The following is an 18,023-nucleotide window of genomic DNA, read 5'->3' on the forward strand; positions in this document are numbered from 1 at the left end:
AGCAGAAAAAATGAGTAATTCATGTAAAAAAAAAAACTTACTGAAAGTGTGTTCTTATTTATGGAATTAAAAAGTTTTTTAATTGTGACTAATGTTTTTGCTTAGTGTGCATTACCTCAATACTGTGTTACATTTATGATTTAAGATATTCTGCCAATGACGGAGAAAATTATTAAAAAATACAATTCAAATTATTTACTTTTAGGCTTGGAAATGGAAAGAGAGAAGTAAAAGATCATGCACTCAATGTGAAGTTGCCACAGGATCTGAATGTGACGGGAAGTAAGACAGATATGGATGTAGACAGAATAATTGGCGTGGCCTGTGAAAGCAAACACTCCTTCATATGGACTCAGAACAGACGGGCCTACGGTTTTGGGAACAACTTCTACGTCCAGCTTGGTTATGACTTCCAGAAGGCTGACTTTAAAGAGCATCAGATACAACTTTACAATGTCTTTACATTGATAAGTAAATCAAACATATGTACCAGATATATGCTAAGTATGTAATGTGTACTCCTGCCACCCAGAAAAACTATAATAACTGAATGAAAACATTTTCACATCATTTCATTAAAACAGTGGTTTCACTGTATTGATGAAGAGCAGAATAATCGAACAGAGATACGTTTTATTGCTATATTTAGGGTATTTTTTAAGTGTGACTGTTTAAGGTAATGAAAAATACTGTAGTCAGGTCTAATTATACTTTTAAAATGTATACTAGCTCTCAGTTACAATATGGCTCCAGAAAGATCAGAGGAGAGATTCAACTCCCATCTCATCTGATACATTCTTTGCCAAGAAAGGTATTCTTATAGTCATTTTGACAGATTATTCTGGTGTCTTTGGAAAATTTTAGTGTCAGTTGTTCTTTGGGCAAATAAATAAAGTATACATGAATAGAGGAATGTCATATTTACTCATGCTGAGTCTTGCAAGTGATACGTTCAAGTTGCATTGGTCTTGCAATAACATTTTGAGCATTCTAAAACCAAATCATTGTGTTATTTGTTAAACTTTCTGCTGATTGTTTTTATTTACCTCAAACACAGCACCACACCAGTGCGGTATGCGCTTTCACAGATTTCATTGGTCTATTGGGTAAAATCTGTTTAGCATGATAACCTTCTATTTTTATGAGCACATTTAATGAGAATAATCTAAAAATGACATCATTGATTCAGGGCCTGTGTGTAAATTTTATCTTTCTGTCTCCTGTCTTTTCTATACAAGTATCAGGGCATTTTATCCAGACAAACCCAAAGGTAAGTGCTGGTGAATTGAGATTGCTCCTTATGTAAAGTGTTCCTCTTGCATTGTAGCTTATTTTTTGCCTACTCATAGGATTTGATTGAGTCCCTCTGTCCCTCTTTTACCCAGTGAAGCCCATCACACCCTCTTCCTTCTCATGCAAAATAAGCCCATTTACTGCAGTGTGACAGTGTCTGGGTGAATGATTGCCACTCAGCACTTGATATATGGATATGTGCCTGTATGCACATGTATAGTGGATATATTACATCTCCGACAGATTTCCCCAGTCTTTTTCACTTACATTAGTGCATTGTTGTACATTACATCTTTCATTTTCTTACTCCACATTGTATAATGAATGGATTTAAACAGACACAGAATATTTCAGTGTACTTCCTCTCTCTTTAGCCCTGAATATAGTTATCTTCTCCCATTAGTTATTTCTGTGCTGAAGTCAGTATAGAGAAGCTAAACACTTAGATAAAGAAAAAAAAGCATGTTAACAAAGTCTGGATGGAAGAAAGAAAGACAGCAGATTTATTAGGTTCATTTCTGTTTTTTTACTAGCTCATAGAAAATGTTTGTTTAATTACCAAAATACCGTTTCAGTGTTATGTTATCAGTTCTTCCACTGGCCTTTTTCCAGTATTTGCATAATACATTTATAGATAGAAATCCCTGAAGGGAGACCTGGAGTTCATGAGAGACTGTTCTCATGCGAAGTGGGAAGGGGTTGGCAGAAGATAGCTGGCCACCTGGCAGCAACCTGGAGGCCCAGGGGCCAAAGCCCTTACCTGTTTCCTCCGATAAAGGCCATCAGTGTCTGCATGACTGCACCTAGCCTTCATCTTTTACTTCAGAAGCAACTGATACTGAAGCACAGCAGCAGCATCGGCAGAAAATAGGACCTGTTGGTATGTGTGTCTCAGACAACCTTTTCATTTTTTAGCCAGGTGGAGGCCCAAACCTTGACCTCCAACCACCCACCTACAACTTCTTTTATCTCAACTGCCTCCTCACATGTGTATGTGTTTCTTTTTTTTCGTTGGGTCCAGACAAGCTGCGCCACCTTTAGTCATCCCGCAGACTGTGTACTATGATACTGGCTTTTGTTATAAAGAATCTGCTGGTTGGAGCTGCCATCTTTACCCTTGAGGCTTCGTTTCTCCTTACCCATCTGAAATTGAGTGGTAGCAGACAGCTGAGATGTGAGAAACACTATATTCTCTTCTTTACTGGCCCTTTACTGGAAAAGTGTTGGGAATTCGTTGCACACCTGCAAGCCCTTTGTTCAGGCCCACCAAGGCATTTCACCTGGAACAGACAAGGTCAGACAGGCCACCTATTTAATGGTTTGATTGACATTATTTTAATGTCGCTCCATGGGGTCCTGTGTCTGGATGGATATGAAAGTTAATCTTCTTCTTTTGGCCTTCATTTCTCTTTGGTCTGTCTCTCTCCCCTTCACGAGGACAATGACATTGCCATTTTTCTCAGTGCTTTTGATGGATGTGTTTATCAGACAGTGTCTCTCCAGTTCTTCGTGTGCTGCCCCGCACAGATGTTGTCACCAGTGTTTGTTTTTCAACAAGAATTAAAACCATACAAACACTGTAGCTGACTCTCAAATTAGGTTAAAGCCTCCTGGCCGAAGATGCACCCCCTGTTGTCTACTTTACTTTGCTAGCAGCTAAAAAGTGACTTTGGAAGCATGAAAACAAACTTAGTTCTGAAGTATGACACGTGTGCAGTTTGAGCTTGGCATGGCATCTGTGTTCAGCCTGGCTGAGCACAACTTGTTTGAATGTCATATTTATCCCCGTGTTTTGTCAGAAAATTAACTTCCTGCGAGTTTGCAGCAGAGCGGAGCATATGGCCGTGGCTCTCTGGAGATCACAGCCTAGCGGAGCAGGAGCTCGCCATTGCTGCTGCCCTGCTCTGGCGGCAGATGCTCCAGGCTTCTTCGCGATTAAGTGGAGATCATCACTGTTTTCTTTGAGCACCGCTGTGCCTTGTACTCTGAAGTGTTTCGTTAATCACTGACTGCCTTCCTGCTCTTTCTACATGAGCTGCTATGAGACTGGATATCCTCCTTTCTCCACTCTGCTTCCCCAACCAGCAAAGATCCACTCTACTGAATTTTAGCAGTCAACCATTTTGCTGGAAAGCAGAAGTTCATTTTAACCCTGCTCGCTACTCTACATTTAGAAACATAAATTAATCTTCCATGGGCAATAACAGGCATATGCTGGTGTAGTTACTTGAAGCTACACTGCCCTTTGGTTGAAAAAAAATGTTGGTTAAGTGCTGTTAACCACAATACAATTGTTTTTACGTTGTGGCATTGGCTGATGACTCTGCTCTGCACATAGACAGAGTAGAGTAATATCTTTGTAGCTAGATATTACTTTCCCAGTAAAATGTATATCATGAGGTGTGACTATTTTTGTCTTGACAGATTTACAAAATAGGAAAGAAAAATACTTTTTCTGCAACTTTACTAACTTACTAACTTTACTAACTCTGTTTAAGGCACATCTTACAGGGGGCGCTAACACTTTGTAATAGCAATTTATGAATGGAGCAAGATGCCATTTCTGACCCTCTTTTGCTGTTCACTCTTATGGTAAACCATGTTTGGCCTGGAAAATGTTGTAAATGCTTCTTTCTGTGTCGACCGACTATTTTCTTTAGTCTTTCTATTCGAGTTTTTCCCCAGTTGTCTATGGATGCTGCCACGTTTTTCAGTCCAGGCCTCTGAGGGCAGCAGAGGCTGTTCAGCACTGTTCATAGTCTTTTTATAGGGTTGACTCAGTTCCCGTTGTTCAAATTATACAGTTGTCAAACATAAATCAATTTCTTTGTGTGTGTGTATGAAGCTAAATAATGAGCAAATTCAATCTGAGAGCAGGTATAATTTAAGCTGTTTCTCCACATACAGCACAGTAGAGGTGTAGACCTGCACAAGCAAACATCTATTGGTTTTGTTAAATGCTGACACGCTTTAACCCTGATTGATCTTCATCTCCGACACAAATAATAATGTGATTAGAGGATTTTTCCTTTGCTTCTCTCTTTACAGAATTTGAAAATAACATTAGGATTCTTCTTTTATGCTAATCGCCTTGGTTGGAAGTGTACCCCTGTGCACCAATAGGCCTCAGTAATACCTCCTTTCTGCTATAAAAAAAAAAAGAAAAATCAAAATAACCTATTTGCAGTACACCCACTCACACATTGCTTAGCCCTGTAACACTGTTATTCTGCATCCGTCAAAGCCTGGCTTGCTTGTCCCAGTACAGCGATCATTTCCCCACAATAGCAGGATGGCATTACTGTTGCTGTTGAAAGCATTTGCATAGCAAAGCAATAATATGCACCTTTTCAGGGAAAAAGACAGAACTGATTCTGTTCATCGCAGGTTGGATTTCCTGGATAAAGCAGTGCGAAATGATTTCCCTTAGTGTATTTTACACCACAACACAAACACATTTTCCTCATCCATATCATTAGCATGTTAAAGCCCCATTCCCAGAAAAAAAAGTTACAGTATTTTATTATATTGTCATATGTCTGTATGAATTCATGAAAAAATAATCTAGTGGGAATTCACCCTTTTTGCGCTTATATTGTCTGACAAGCTTCATTTGCCTTAATATTTATCCATCCATCCATTTTCATCTGCTTATCTGTTACCGGGTCACTGGGGCAGCAGTCTTTATGACTGCCACCCAAATCACATTGCACCGTACCAACCCCCATTTGGCAGGTGGTGAGTCCACTGGAAGGTACCAACTGCCCTAACCGGGATTCGATCTTGCCCAGGAGGTGAACCCTGGGGTTCCACACTAATGACAGAGACATTGACTCTGGGCCAAAGCACCACACCTTAATATTTATGAAAATACATTACAGGCATACATTATGGAAATACAGAGTTTGTCATATGTGTCATTAATCCATTGAATACATTTACAATATATGTATGATGTGTGTGTGTTATATGTATGTATGTTCTCCTTTAGCGTTGCTAAATTGTCTTATTAAGGTCCGTGTTTAACAAGTTCCTACACAGTTGATGATGATGACTGTTTCCATACAACTTTTAAAACAATTAATTTCTGTACTTACATTTACATTTTAACATCTTGTGATTTATTTTCTGATGACTTCGAAAGCAACCAATTCTTGGATGTTTTAGGATGATGTTTTTGTTTTTTGTTCTTCTCCTAATTGGAATAGAATGAGATCACTGTGTGTTTGTAATGTCTGGACTGGAATATTGTTGTTTAAGAAAATAAACCCTTGATTGTGTGATCTCTGCTGAGGAACCTAAATGTATTCATCACTGTACAAATTGCTGTTGTGCATTTGGCAAAATACAGCTAATTTTTAAATGAGGAAATTCCTTGTCAGGAGCAGCCAAGGGAGAAGGTGTCAGTTTGATACCACAAGTACACTAACGGCTATGCAGGAGCATAAGCGTTTGCTGCGCTTCGGTGACGGTGTGCATGATTTTAACACTGACCACCAGTGATTCCAGCCCCGTAATCCTCGTCTGAAATGCCTCCTGAGATGCAAACGCACAGACGGCTCCACCCCCACGTTTCAACTGGACTGAAACCAAGAGACAGTAAAGTCACTCTTGAGTTTATACAGCACTTACAGCCTAGTGTAACACTGCAGGTAAGAGTTATACACTGCGGACAAGTGTGTGTGTAAGTTGAGGCCTAAACTTGTGTACTAAACTCCCCTTGGACATCTTAAAGGACACTTGTTCTTCACTCAGACCCTGTGTTGCACTAAAAAGGGAGAGGAAACAGATGGAGTTAGCCCAAGTTGTGTAGAAAATGACTGACTTGCACCTCTGGAGATCTGTGTCTGAACTGAGACAACGCCTCTCTGAAGCCCTTACCCTTCTCGTTGACTTGTCTAGAATGATTGTGTTAAAACTGTTCAATATGATAACTGAACCCTGGAAACGACCACGGCTATCTTCTAGGTGGCTTGATTCTCAATTTTGTAACAGCAGAAACTATGAAAAGTTTTATTTTAGTACATGAATTATTCTAGTGACAGAAAAGAGAGAGAATATGTTGCTTGTGACCTTGTGTTTAAATCACAAGCCCCAGAGTTTTCTAATATGCCCCTGGTGTACGTAATGCTAAAAGCACTTTTATGGCACATCAATAATTCTGTACGTTTCCTCCCGGAGAAGTAATTCTGGTAATAGGATTTTGTCAATGTGATTTGAATAATGATCTCAAAACATCCCATTTTAGGCTACTTAACTAAATAGAATATTACTGATTGCAACACTTATTCATGGTTGGGTTTTGGGTAACCTTTTCTGTTTCTTGCCAACAGCCAATTTCTTCTCAATTAAAGCATGGTATTAGCACTCCATGGGGTATAAACAAAAAATAACCATACACAGCTGAATATCATGGCTTGATTATGAACTTAGGAGTGGATGTGCAGATGGATCCAGCCTCTGTACACCTATTAGAGTGCTAGTTGTTTTTGTTTTTCTGCATGTGCATGTGTGTCATTGGGAGAGAAAATTGCTGCCTACATACGTGTGTGTGTGTGTGTGGGGGGTGTTCTTTTAAATCGCTTTGGCTGCACGACAAGCTGCAAGTAATAAGCTTTATCCTGTTAAAACCTCTGGAATGGGAGGGCACAACAAACAGAGAAAAGTCACAGGTAGAGCAGGATGAAAAAGTATATCATTACATTCAGCAGCAGTCAGTGCTGATGCCAGTTGGCCAAAGTTAGTAGGAAGCTGTCCTAGTAAATGGCAGCAGCTGCTCGCAGTTCGAGAGAGCATGTCCCAGTCAGAGGAGAAAAGCGATGGCATCTACATTAATACTACCTTAATGGCCCATCTGGTGCTCCGTAGGGTCCCTGGCTGCGCTGCCGACTCATAGGCGTTTGACAGGCAGTCTCCAGTGCACCAGACTCGCATGGCATGCCAAATGGCGGGGAGACACCTCTGTGGCGCACAGATCTGTCAAACTCTGTCTGACGCTGTAGTCACACAGGCAAGTGAAGTTAAGGCAAGTTTTCACACGTGGTTGGTTCTTGACATGGAGTTGAAGGAAGGAGGAGGAAAGAGAGGAGAAGGGGCCAGCAAGAGAATGACTGGCTCATCTATCTGTCTCCACTGCACCCTCCCAAAATGGGAACAGAAACATACACACACTCTCTCACACACACACAGTAACTAGACTAGATGCTAAATTGCCGTGACAAGATTAAACCTCAATGAGAAATCCAGGTTAGGATTAGCCAGTAGTGCCTTCACGCTGCAGTGATGGCATATAGAGATAACAAATATTATTTTCACTGCGTGTCAGAGCCTTTCTCCCTCTGTAAACAAATACTGGAACACATTGTTTCACTGGTTGAAATGGTGGAAGGTCTTATCAAAACACCACAGGGGTTTCTGGCAGTAATTGGCATAATTTGTTGATGGCGTAGACTACAGTCCATGATGGGACTCAGTGATGCACTTCATTTAAACTAACTGATTATAATTTTATGTCTCTAGATACTGTTCCAACAGCACTTAAATGCATCATGATACGCCGTAGTTGTGTTTGTTTAAATATTTTTAAGGGCATATTACCTAAAGCTGGTTTGATGATTGATAACTAATTTTTGTCAGTCATGGAATCCTGAAGTGTTGTGACCACTATTATTCAAAGGTTTCTTTTATATTTATTTGTGCTGTATTTAGCAGCTAGAGTTAAAATTCTTGTTGTTACTAACGGGTAAAAGGGTATCATTGACCAAGATCACTGTTATCCATCTCACCCAGTTTGAATTATTACAGCATTATTGTGCTTTACTATGCACTTTATGATAACGAATTCTGGAATTTGAAGCCCAGTCTTTAAGTTGCTAGAATACGTCTTTACAGTATGTCTGTATTCCAAGTCTTTTTAAAACCTGTAAAGACAGACAACTGTGAAGTGTGTCCGCAGCCTTGGACAGTAGAACTGCTGTCCAGTAGATTTTAATCTTTGTGTGCCTCCTGTCCTATTTGGCCATAAGTTCACTGGTGGGTTCCAAGATCCTTCTAACTTGTCTCTGTAGTATATGACAGTAATATATGTAGTATTTTAAATGTTGGGCATTTTGAAGGTCTTAGAAGTTCCACTGTCGTTGTTATCACCCTACTTTATGCTAATCCTATCTCCCAAAGAAAGACAATTTATTTTACTCAAGTAACAGTTCAGGAGCTCAAATCTCTAGAGCTCGGCCTCTCAATCAGGTCTTGCTGAATTGCACTGTAGAGGTTCAGTTTTTATTCCTCGCAGCACCCACTGTCACTGATCACAGTCCCAGAAGAACAGATCTGACACTGCTGCTGAGAAATTGTTTTTTTTTCTTCCCTGAGTAAACACCGCACAAAAATGCAGAGTACTTTATATTGTGCAGAAGAGTACTTTAAAACATTTGCTAGCCTTCGCTCTCCCATACTTTTCTTAAGGACATTTTGAGAGATAGCAGCATTTCAAAAAAGGTTCTTTAGAAAATGCATTTCAAATCCAGTAGGTAGCCCCAGAGGACACCTCAGGGATAAACCTAGGAAATAAAGGAAGACAGAGAGGAGGGAAAAAAGTGAAATTGGAAAGAAGACACAGCCGTGACTAAAACATAAAAAAATATATAGAGAAAAAAATGTCTCCTCTTAACCTGTCGACGTTGGTGTGGAGAAATTGCTTCGGTCCATATCAGTTTTCAATTTCTGAACATTCTGCTGTGTTTATAATGAAAAGACAGGACCCACATATGTTTCTTATCCTGGCAGTCTTACATACACTTAGAGCTGTGCAGGTGTTTTGTAAATGACTAAAGACACATTCAGAAAGGTTTTTACTTTAGTCTTGTTCCTTCTCTGATGTCGCTCCCTCTAAAGTAAATCAGTGCATGGATGGATTTCTCTGATTTAAAGAACAAAAAAGATTAACCAACAACAAAACAAACAAAAAAAAAAAAAAAAAAGAAAGAAAAAAGAAAATCAGTGAAAGAAGTTCAGCTGGACACATCAGCCAGGGCTCTGAAGCAAGAAGATGAACAGAGATGAGAAGAAAGGTGGTAAAAAAGAAAGGTATGAGCACAAAAAAAAGAAAAAAAAAAAGACTTAATCTTAAACTCAAAACCCAGATATTTTACAGACACATAGACACATACATTATAAAGTTAATGTTTAAATAGGCAAATCATAAATATTCAAGACATTTTTTCACTTTTACAGCTACATTTTCTTTCTTTGGTTAATACTACATCCTTACTTGAACAACTATTTAAGGTTTTTACTCTTCTGCTTTAATGCACTTAATTACATATTTGTCTACATTTAGTGTGTTACAATCTTAAAAGGCTAAATCTTATTCCCGATATTTTTAATGAAACATATGTTTTAAAAATGTACCGGAAATAGAAATATATATTATATATATATATATAGCAATATTCCCTTGTGTTAACTCCATCTCTGCTGTCTGCTGTGAAACCACTAGAGGGAGCTTATATGATGCTGTGAAATGTGCTTCACAGTACAGTCTTTTTCATAAAGATGCCCTTTTATTCTCCCCAATTCAAATTTTTCTCACTGTGTCCTTTAAACGATCAGGTGTCCTGGAGCATCGTGATCTTGACGATCCTGAGGTCAAAACCTCTGACGAGACCATGACACAAACTTGTATCAGAAGTGTGTTATTCTTCAAAGGAGTTCAATAATCTCTGTTTGGTGTGTTTGTGTGTGACCATATATCACTTGTAAAGTCGGATTCTGCATGAATGTGTGGAGGTGATAATTCTACAGTTGCTCAGGAGCTTCAGCCCCGAGTTGTTTTTTCAATTTGATACCAGAGGACGTGCCTAGGCCTGCTTTCAATCTGTTTCCCCAAATGTAATGAGTGTGGGCAAACGTCTGGACATCCCAATTTGATCAAAAAACCAAACCGGGAGGAAATCTGCAAATGATTTATCACATCCTGTGGAGATTCATGAGTTATCACAAGTCAAAACAATGCTGAGCTGAAAATTAAGTGTCATCTTTCCTCACCATTATTTTTCCCTCATATAGATGGAAAGTATCAGCCTGAGAGAGAAACTCTATACGGCAAAATAAATAAAAGTTAAGCGGCTCTAATTTATTGCAAATTCCTTATTTTTTTTACATTGTTTTTTGATGCAAAATTTATTAAAAAACAAGAATTTTTAAAATTATTTAAAGAATATGTTTATGTATTTTCATTTAAGCATTTTTTTATAAACTAATATTTTGATTCATGGAAACTCTTTAGATGCCCTTCATGTTTTTTGCACAATTGCTTTGTTTTCAGCTAGTGTCCCTTTCAATTATTCAATAAAATAACTTGCAGCAAGTCAACCACCGTTTTTCTGCTATAACTTTAAAGATTTGACTTTTTTCATGTTAGATAAACAAGCTCAGGAGGATGTGAGTTGCCTTTTACTCTGTTCCTCCTCTTACCTCCTGCTCTTCTCTTGGCTTTTTTCCTGTGACGGGGGCTGCCGATGATACAGATCCACTCTGACATTTCACATTGTGTTCCCTAATTGCAGCAGCTGATAGTGGAATAGCTCCATTTTTTTTTCTTTTTGTCCCCCTTTTATGTAGCATTGCACGTTGTACAGCCTGCACTAACAGCATTGTTGTACATGATGTCAGGAGGAGCACTGATGTGTTTGTCCCTGTTGTGCAACACCTGTCATTTTGCTTTACGGAAAATCTGTTTTTTCAGCTCGTAGTACGAATCCCAATCCTTATATCAATCCTGCAGTCTGTGTTTGTAGGACAGATTGGTGTCAACTATTTCTTCTTTTGCTCTTCTCTCGTGTCCTTTAACGTCTTACAAAGCCTTGGAGTTCGGTGAGCCAGTACGTACCTGTGTGACAGATGCAGCTCTAATTATACAGTTGTTTTAAGACTGTCATGTTGCAGGGATAAGGGAGGCAGCCATTTGGGAAAGTGAGGAAAGAGGAGGATGTAGAGTAGGAGAAAGGAAGGGGAGGAGGAGCGGTGGGTGTGTGTGTGTAAGCGTGTGTGTGTGTAAGAGGAACGATTTGATGGACGGACATTGTAACACCAGCATCTGGTGATAGCTACAGCTGCTGTATCGTTTTCCCACCGCCAGCTTGCCAGCTAAATAAATATTGCCACGATCTGTCTTGTACGAGCAAGTGTAAATTACTTTAACACATCAATAACTAGTTTACAATGATGTTTTTCCTGCCATTTCAGAACATATATTGATTTCACATTGCTGTTAAATGGCACCGACATTGTTTCCCTGCTCTCTGCACTTTGCTTTTCTAGCAGACTCCCGACCAACTTGACACAAACAGTAGGAAGAAAACAGATTTAAACTGTATTGATCAAACAGTTATTCCAATTCTTCCTGTTCTTAAACTAAATAACAGAATAAATTAGGTTTTTATTTGACCTTTTGCGCTGAGCAGTTTATTTTAACAATAACAGATTCAATATCATAGTGTGTTAAAGCATGTAGCCTCACTGTATCTGTTATTCTTTTAAATTATTTTCTGAGAGAATGCATATATTAAGCTTTGTTTATTTCTCCCTTTTATTCACAGTAACACTGGTTATAATTAGAAAAGTAAACGTGCCTGTAGTGTCAATGTCACCCACACAATTTTCATTATGTTCTATTTCAATATCCTCCTCAGATGCAGAGTAGAGTAATTAGTTAAGAAAAGTACATCAGTATAAATAACAATGCCACCAGTATTTATTTATATGTGTGTGTAATACATTTAAACTTTCTCACCAGTTTCCGTGTGGCCATGTATACACAACAATATAAACTGTATGCACATACGTATGTGTGTGGGCGTCATCCGCCACGTATCTGCGTCCGCCACACCAAAGATCGTTGCAGGCATGCTCACACTTCTATAGTGTGTCTATTTTCTTTCATAGAGGTTGCTTCTCCAGAGGACAGATGTTTGGGCTGGGGGGACCCCGTAAAAAAAAAATCAGGACTCAAGCCGTGCTGTAATCACTGCCATTTTAATCAAGGTCTCACTCCGTGACCCACTTATTTTTTCACCGTGCTGATTGCTGTCTGTAGCGCAGTGACTGTCTGCCTTACGAAACTGCAGCCGGTGATTAGCCTTCACATCACATACATGTCCCTTAGCCAGTCTGCAGCCGATCCCTAATCCCAAAATTACACCCACTTGGACTAGAGGGAGAAAAAAATTCATTCCCTTTGTCAAAGTTGAACATTTTTCCTTCTTTCTTCTGCTCATCTTGATATCATCCGATGATGATGAAGTCTGCTTCCTGCTCATGACTAAATTAAGGCATGCCTCAAAGTCTAATACACTGACATATTTCTGTCAGACAGAATAATATTTATAGACAAGCCTGTGTGCTGACATTTTGACCCCAACTTTTCTTCTCTCTAAAAGTTATTAATATTCATATAATATGACAAAGAATAAAATAAGCAACGTCCTTATACGGTTTTATGCAAACATAAGGAAATCGAACCGTCTCATTATTTTTTCCCACTTGTGTTATAATTTTTACATTGATGATAATAAAGCAGATTGATTATTTCTTCTCAGTCTCCAACACCGTTTAATTGTTCAGCTAGAACTCTCCAGCTCAGGGTCAGCAGGTCTTTCTCTCTCATTTACACACACACTTTCAGAAATCTCCTTTTATTCTCTCCCTCCCAGATGCTCCCTCTATGTCTTCTCAACGGGCCCCCCAAAAACATGCCCAGACTGGAATTTGCCAAAATATCCTTTCTCCTTTTAAGCACATACTGTGCCTCATCTCGGTCCCTTCCCACTTACTCCTTCAACATCTTAATTAATACCCCTTAGGAGGCAAAATGCCCCGCAGAGCCATGGTGATTCGCAGTGGTGGTGAATATTCCCTATAAACCTTCGCCACAGATGCTGCAGTGCTTTAATTTTAAACCGCATCACTACAATCTCATTTAGCTTTGTCGTAGTTCTAATCAAGGCTAACTAAAAAGACTGCACAGGTTAATAAGCACTAGTCGGCTAATTTATTCTTTGCATTTCAAAGTTTTGCCCGTTTCTCTTCTTTTTCATTATACAAATACTTTGAAGTACTAGGCAGCTATCCTTGGTTCTTTAAAAACAAACTTTCCAGCTCCTGTAGGTGGTGCTATAATTTCCCTAAGCTAGATTGGTAACCACCCTGTGAGTGATCCTCCTTTGAGTTTAAATGGGAGCTTTGTTATTTTTAAGTATAACATTTTAAGTTACTTTTTTAAAAAGCAGCTTCTAATGTTAGTACTTTGTAATTTTTTTTTTGGTCTTTTTGAAAAATAATATTTACTCGGTTGCTTGGTATACATTTTTTGTAATACTACTCCAAGCTTTCCTGCCTACTGTCTGTCATACCTGTGGAGCTGCAGTACTGTCCGGTGCTCTGTCTTCTCCCCTCTCCCAGCCCTCCTGTTTGAAAAGCTAATGGACCGGTGTGGTTTCTAGGGCCTACTCCAGAAATGTTCTCCTGTGGAGATCTTCTAAGAAGTGCCCTCAGCTGGTCTCTCTGTCTGCCATTAGGCCTCTCCACACTTTTTATCCCTAGACCTCCAAGACCTCAAACTGCCAAATGAGTTGAATTATGGCCAGTTATGTGGAGTGGACCTGTCGTCACGGGGGAAAGGCCGAGTCAGAGGAACTAACCACACTCCTGACCATTAAAAGGTAGCCTGACACTGCCTCTTCATCTTCACCCTGCTCTCACTGCAAACCCTTGTCTCCCAGAGGAGGGTGGCAACACAACAACCAACCATTGAGACAGACAAGCAGGCGACGATACATCCAGTGCATCTCTCTGTAGTTCTGCCCACATTTTTTTACATTAAGCTGTCTCGTTGTGTGGATATTTATTTATTTTTGTGACAAGTTTTGACTTCATAAATCCATCTGGTTTGCACATTTATATTCATTCTTTTTCATTTTCTCCCCCAAGTTTTACTTTTCCTCTCCCCATCTGTCCTACAGCTAGCTGGGTGGAGTTTCAGGGTTATCACTCAACAAGTTTAATTGCTGCAGCTAAAACAAGAACATGGACCAGGGCCTCAGCTACTGTATTAAAGAGGTCACTGGAGTTGGGCAGTGTGGACGGTCAACATGTATGCTGACCACGGCAGCACCCGCACCACAGTTTACTCACCTCGCTTGTGCACACACAGGCACACACACTGAATTTGATCTGTCACAATAACAGGAGCATCATGCCATGATGGATACGGCCCTTTTTTTCTCCCCTTCTGCTTCTCTCTGGTAATCTCAATGCAGTGTGTAATGTTTGCCGTAGCCAGCGGCTGAAATTGAATGAGTGATACAACCAGAGGTGCCGGGGATTACTGTGGGCAGAATTGATGCTATCTGTCCAATGATGTGTTATTTTGTGGAAGTGAGGCAACAAGCCGGAGAGAAAGAAAGAGAGAGAGAGAGAGAGAGAGAGAGAGAGAGAGAGAGAGAGAACGTGAAAGAGAGAAATGGCCGCAGCACTCTCAATGATTTTACAGTTTATGTGGTGAAAGACAAATAGAATAAAAGTGATATGCTGGGAGGAGGGTTCTAAATGGTTGAATAATATGCCTCGATTTGTAGTTTCAGTTATCTGTTTTGTTTTTTTTTCTTGAATGCTGTTTATCCCTCTCTTCTACTCACAATTGCAGCATCTGCTAACTCAGAGGTAGGACGGGTGCATCCTGTCTCTACACCTCTAACAAGGTCAGCTCAGGAGAGGGTCAAAGGTAAACTAATGACATCTCCGATAGAGGCTTCTTTCTGAAAACTAAAGCTGGCGCTGAACACGCACCTGGGCTAGGGGGAATAGAAGTGGGCTGCTCTGGGACTCTGTGGTCTGCACCTGGGTCACACTAACTATTGATGGGAGTAAAATCAGCTCTTTCTGCCAGTTTAGGGCACAAGCCGAGGGTCCCGAGCTATTGTTCAGGGGTCAGGTTAAAGCCATCCAGATTGCCATAGCAGCTGACAACCATTCATCACAAACGCAGCCACAGATAAGTACTGTAAAGCTGTGAAGTTCTCTTCTGGTGCTGTAGGTTAAGGTCTTTGTCCACACTTTTGTCTGTTCACTGCTGTACACTGTGCATTAGTATTTTTCATTACGACCATTGATGTGATAAAATTTTTAGATTTATCAATGTAAAAATTTCTTGCAGCATCTGTGGGATCTCTGTCTGTGAGCATCAATCACAGCTGTTTCTTCAGAAGTTCTGCTCTGCATTTGTCTTTACAACCTGTAAAATCAATTCCCCCTGGTTTGTCCGACAAATGAAGTTGATTGAATTTTAAAAACACACAGTCTAGCGACTACACAGCTGCTTCATTACCTTTTGGGGGATCATTTTACCTACTTGTTTTCTCTCATGGAAGGGCGAGCAGCTCAAAATTTGAAACAGTCATTTACAATATGTGCGTATTAGGAATAAAACACAGTGGCACTGCAAGACAGTGCTGTTGGCTTTGAGGGAAAAATTAAATAAGGGCTATTTTTCTCCCCTATGTAAACAGCTGGCAGCATCCCGTGCTTGCACAATTAATGGGCATCTAATTGGCAATAATCATTTTTAAGCAAATTTAGAGTAGGCAGTTGCCCCTAGAACAAACAGCTGTTGGTGGAACCTTCTGGCAACAAAACGTGGGTGTTTTAGGATGGCAATGATCAATGCTTGCGAGAGGGTGGTCCATGCGCAAGCTTGTAAATTCAAAGGATTGTTAAAAAAATATCTTTTATGTCCAATTGTATCTACATAATGTTAGATTTAAATCACACAGCCTGCAGAAACTAACAAAGTTAATTCCAAACTTGTGCAGCCCATGTGAAATAAAACATACTTTGTAGTCTGATTTGATAAACGTCAGCTGTTCATTCCTTCATTTTAATATTTAATATGTAGATCTTATAAAAGCTTACTATAAGATATTCTGGCTAAGGTAAGGTGAATTATGAATGTTAAGTATCAGATCTATGATCAGCTCCTTGTTTGTGGAATCGGAATGTTTTTCAGGCAAACCAAGGACTGCTGTGACACTATTATTTAATAATTGACATTATTTAATGTTTTGTGATTTCTGACATTTAACACATTCACTCATCTGATATATGTCCTGTGTTCATTCACATCCAAGTATTATCTTATTACTATATTACTATAGCAGCTTTCATATACAATATTTGAGTGAAAAGTTATACCTATATAATAGAATAAAATATAGTGTATGTACAATGAAATTATAAATATTGCTCATATTGAAATTAAATATTGTAAATACTACACAATATTTTTTTTTAATAAAATATAATAAAATAAAATATTGAACATTTGCACATAAATATGTCCAATTAATCACTGGACATATTAAATGCAAGTATTAAAGAGGACGATTGTTTAATGTTCTAATGGCCTGGTCGAAAAAAACTGCTCTATAAAGAGGATGGAATAACAAAAATATGATTGAATTGTACAGCATTAGCAGAAATAGAGGACATGGTGGGTAGCAAAGACAGGGGAGCATTGACTTTAACTAACCAGATGAAGAAAAGAAGAAGGAGAAAAAAAAACAATGGTGGCCCTCCAGTTCATTTTATAACAGTACAGTGAAAGACGTGTGGCTCTGGGGCCTCTGGTAGGACGTGCAGATTAGTTTTCATGATGAAGTCCCTTCAGCGCTAAGCCTTGCTCTTGATGAAAGGTGGAACGAGAGAGGGGGAGAATAAGTGTGTGGGATGTTGAAAAGTCATGTCAAACAACCTGATTGTGAGAATGGGGAATGGATTAAAGTGCATTGTTTGAGCTGGAAGAGGTGTCTACCATAGTATGGGCTGCCATCTTATCTCACCCTCCCCAACTGTGGTTTAATCTGTTGGTGTAGCATGCCTGCAAATAATTTCTATCTGTCAGACAGACAATGGAGCTGCCACCTTGTTGTGCATCATGGATTAGTGTACCGTGCATCCTGTCCCGCCCTACGCAGAACCTCTGACAAAAGACTTATTTGAATATCCGTCCATGCCTAATTGTGTACGTTGTATGTAGTAAAACATACACAAAGTGCACGCTTATCTACCAAAATACATACAAATGAGGCCTGTGTTGCAGAAACATGCATGCTCTCACATAGGCATTCACTCTTTGCACCATTATGGGATTTATTTTGAGGACACTTTTAATTAGTTGATGGTGAAAGTCAGGAATTATGAGCAAAATGTAAACAACGTGAATGGACCACATTCAATTAACTCCGTCCAACCTTATATATAATTACATGAAAGCACAGAGTGAGTAGTGGGGGGGGTAATGGAGTTTTTTATACCCTTGAACTCTAACCCTGCCTTTTCCCATTTGTTTATCGAATTAATTTGAGCCAGCAGATTTGTTATGTCTGGTCTTAAACACATATAATCACCCATTTTAGCTACATATTACACTTGTGCTTAAGCTAATTAATACTGGGTGTTTATCATGCATAAACAGTGATGGCTTTACACATTAACTAAGAACTGAGGGTGTTTTTAAACAAAAAGAAAAAGTGAATTATTTAGTGTCACTGGATTTCTCTTGATGCACATTTGCCCTTGTTTTCTACAAACATTAGTTGGTGACACAGAATGTGTCACAGTTGACTGTGATTGGACTTGAATTTAATAGGAATTTAGTTGGTCTTAAAAATAACTCC

The 18,023-nt window shown here is 39.3% G+C and overlaps 1 protein-coding gene across 4 annotated transcripts in view; it reads left to right on the top strand.

The window, feature by feature from the left end:
• The window catches only part of LOC112486470 (ultraviolet-B receptor UVR8-like), a 165,997-nt gene that overhangs the window by 51,412 nt on the left and 96,562 nt on the right, over positions 1-18,023 (top strand). Inside the window, exon 4 of one of the 4 annotated variants that reach the window (XM_025053188.1) lies at positions 206-5,000. The exons of the other annotated variants lie outside the window; for them this stretch is intronic. Coding sequence (XP_024908956.1) covers positions 206-512 — 307 coding nt within the window. The 3' untranslated portion in view covers positions 513-5,000. Of the gene's footprint in view, positions 1-205; positions 5,001-18,023 lie in introns of those variants that run through there. 4 annotated transcript variants of the gene reach the window in all.

The sequence above is a fragment of the Cynoglossus semilaevis genome, chromosome Z, assembly GCF_000523025.1.
Source record: "Cynoglossus semilaevis isolate Cse_v1.0 chromosome Z, Cse_v1.0, whole genome shotgun sequence".
NCBI lineage: Eukaryota > Metazoa > Chordata > Actinopteri > Pleuronectiformes > Cynoglossidae > Cynoglossus > Cynoglossus semilaevis.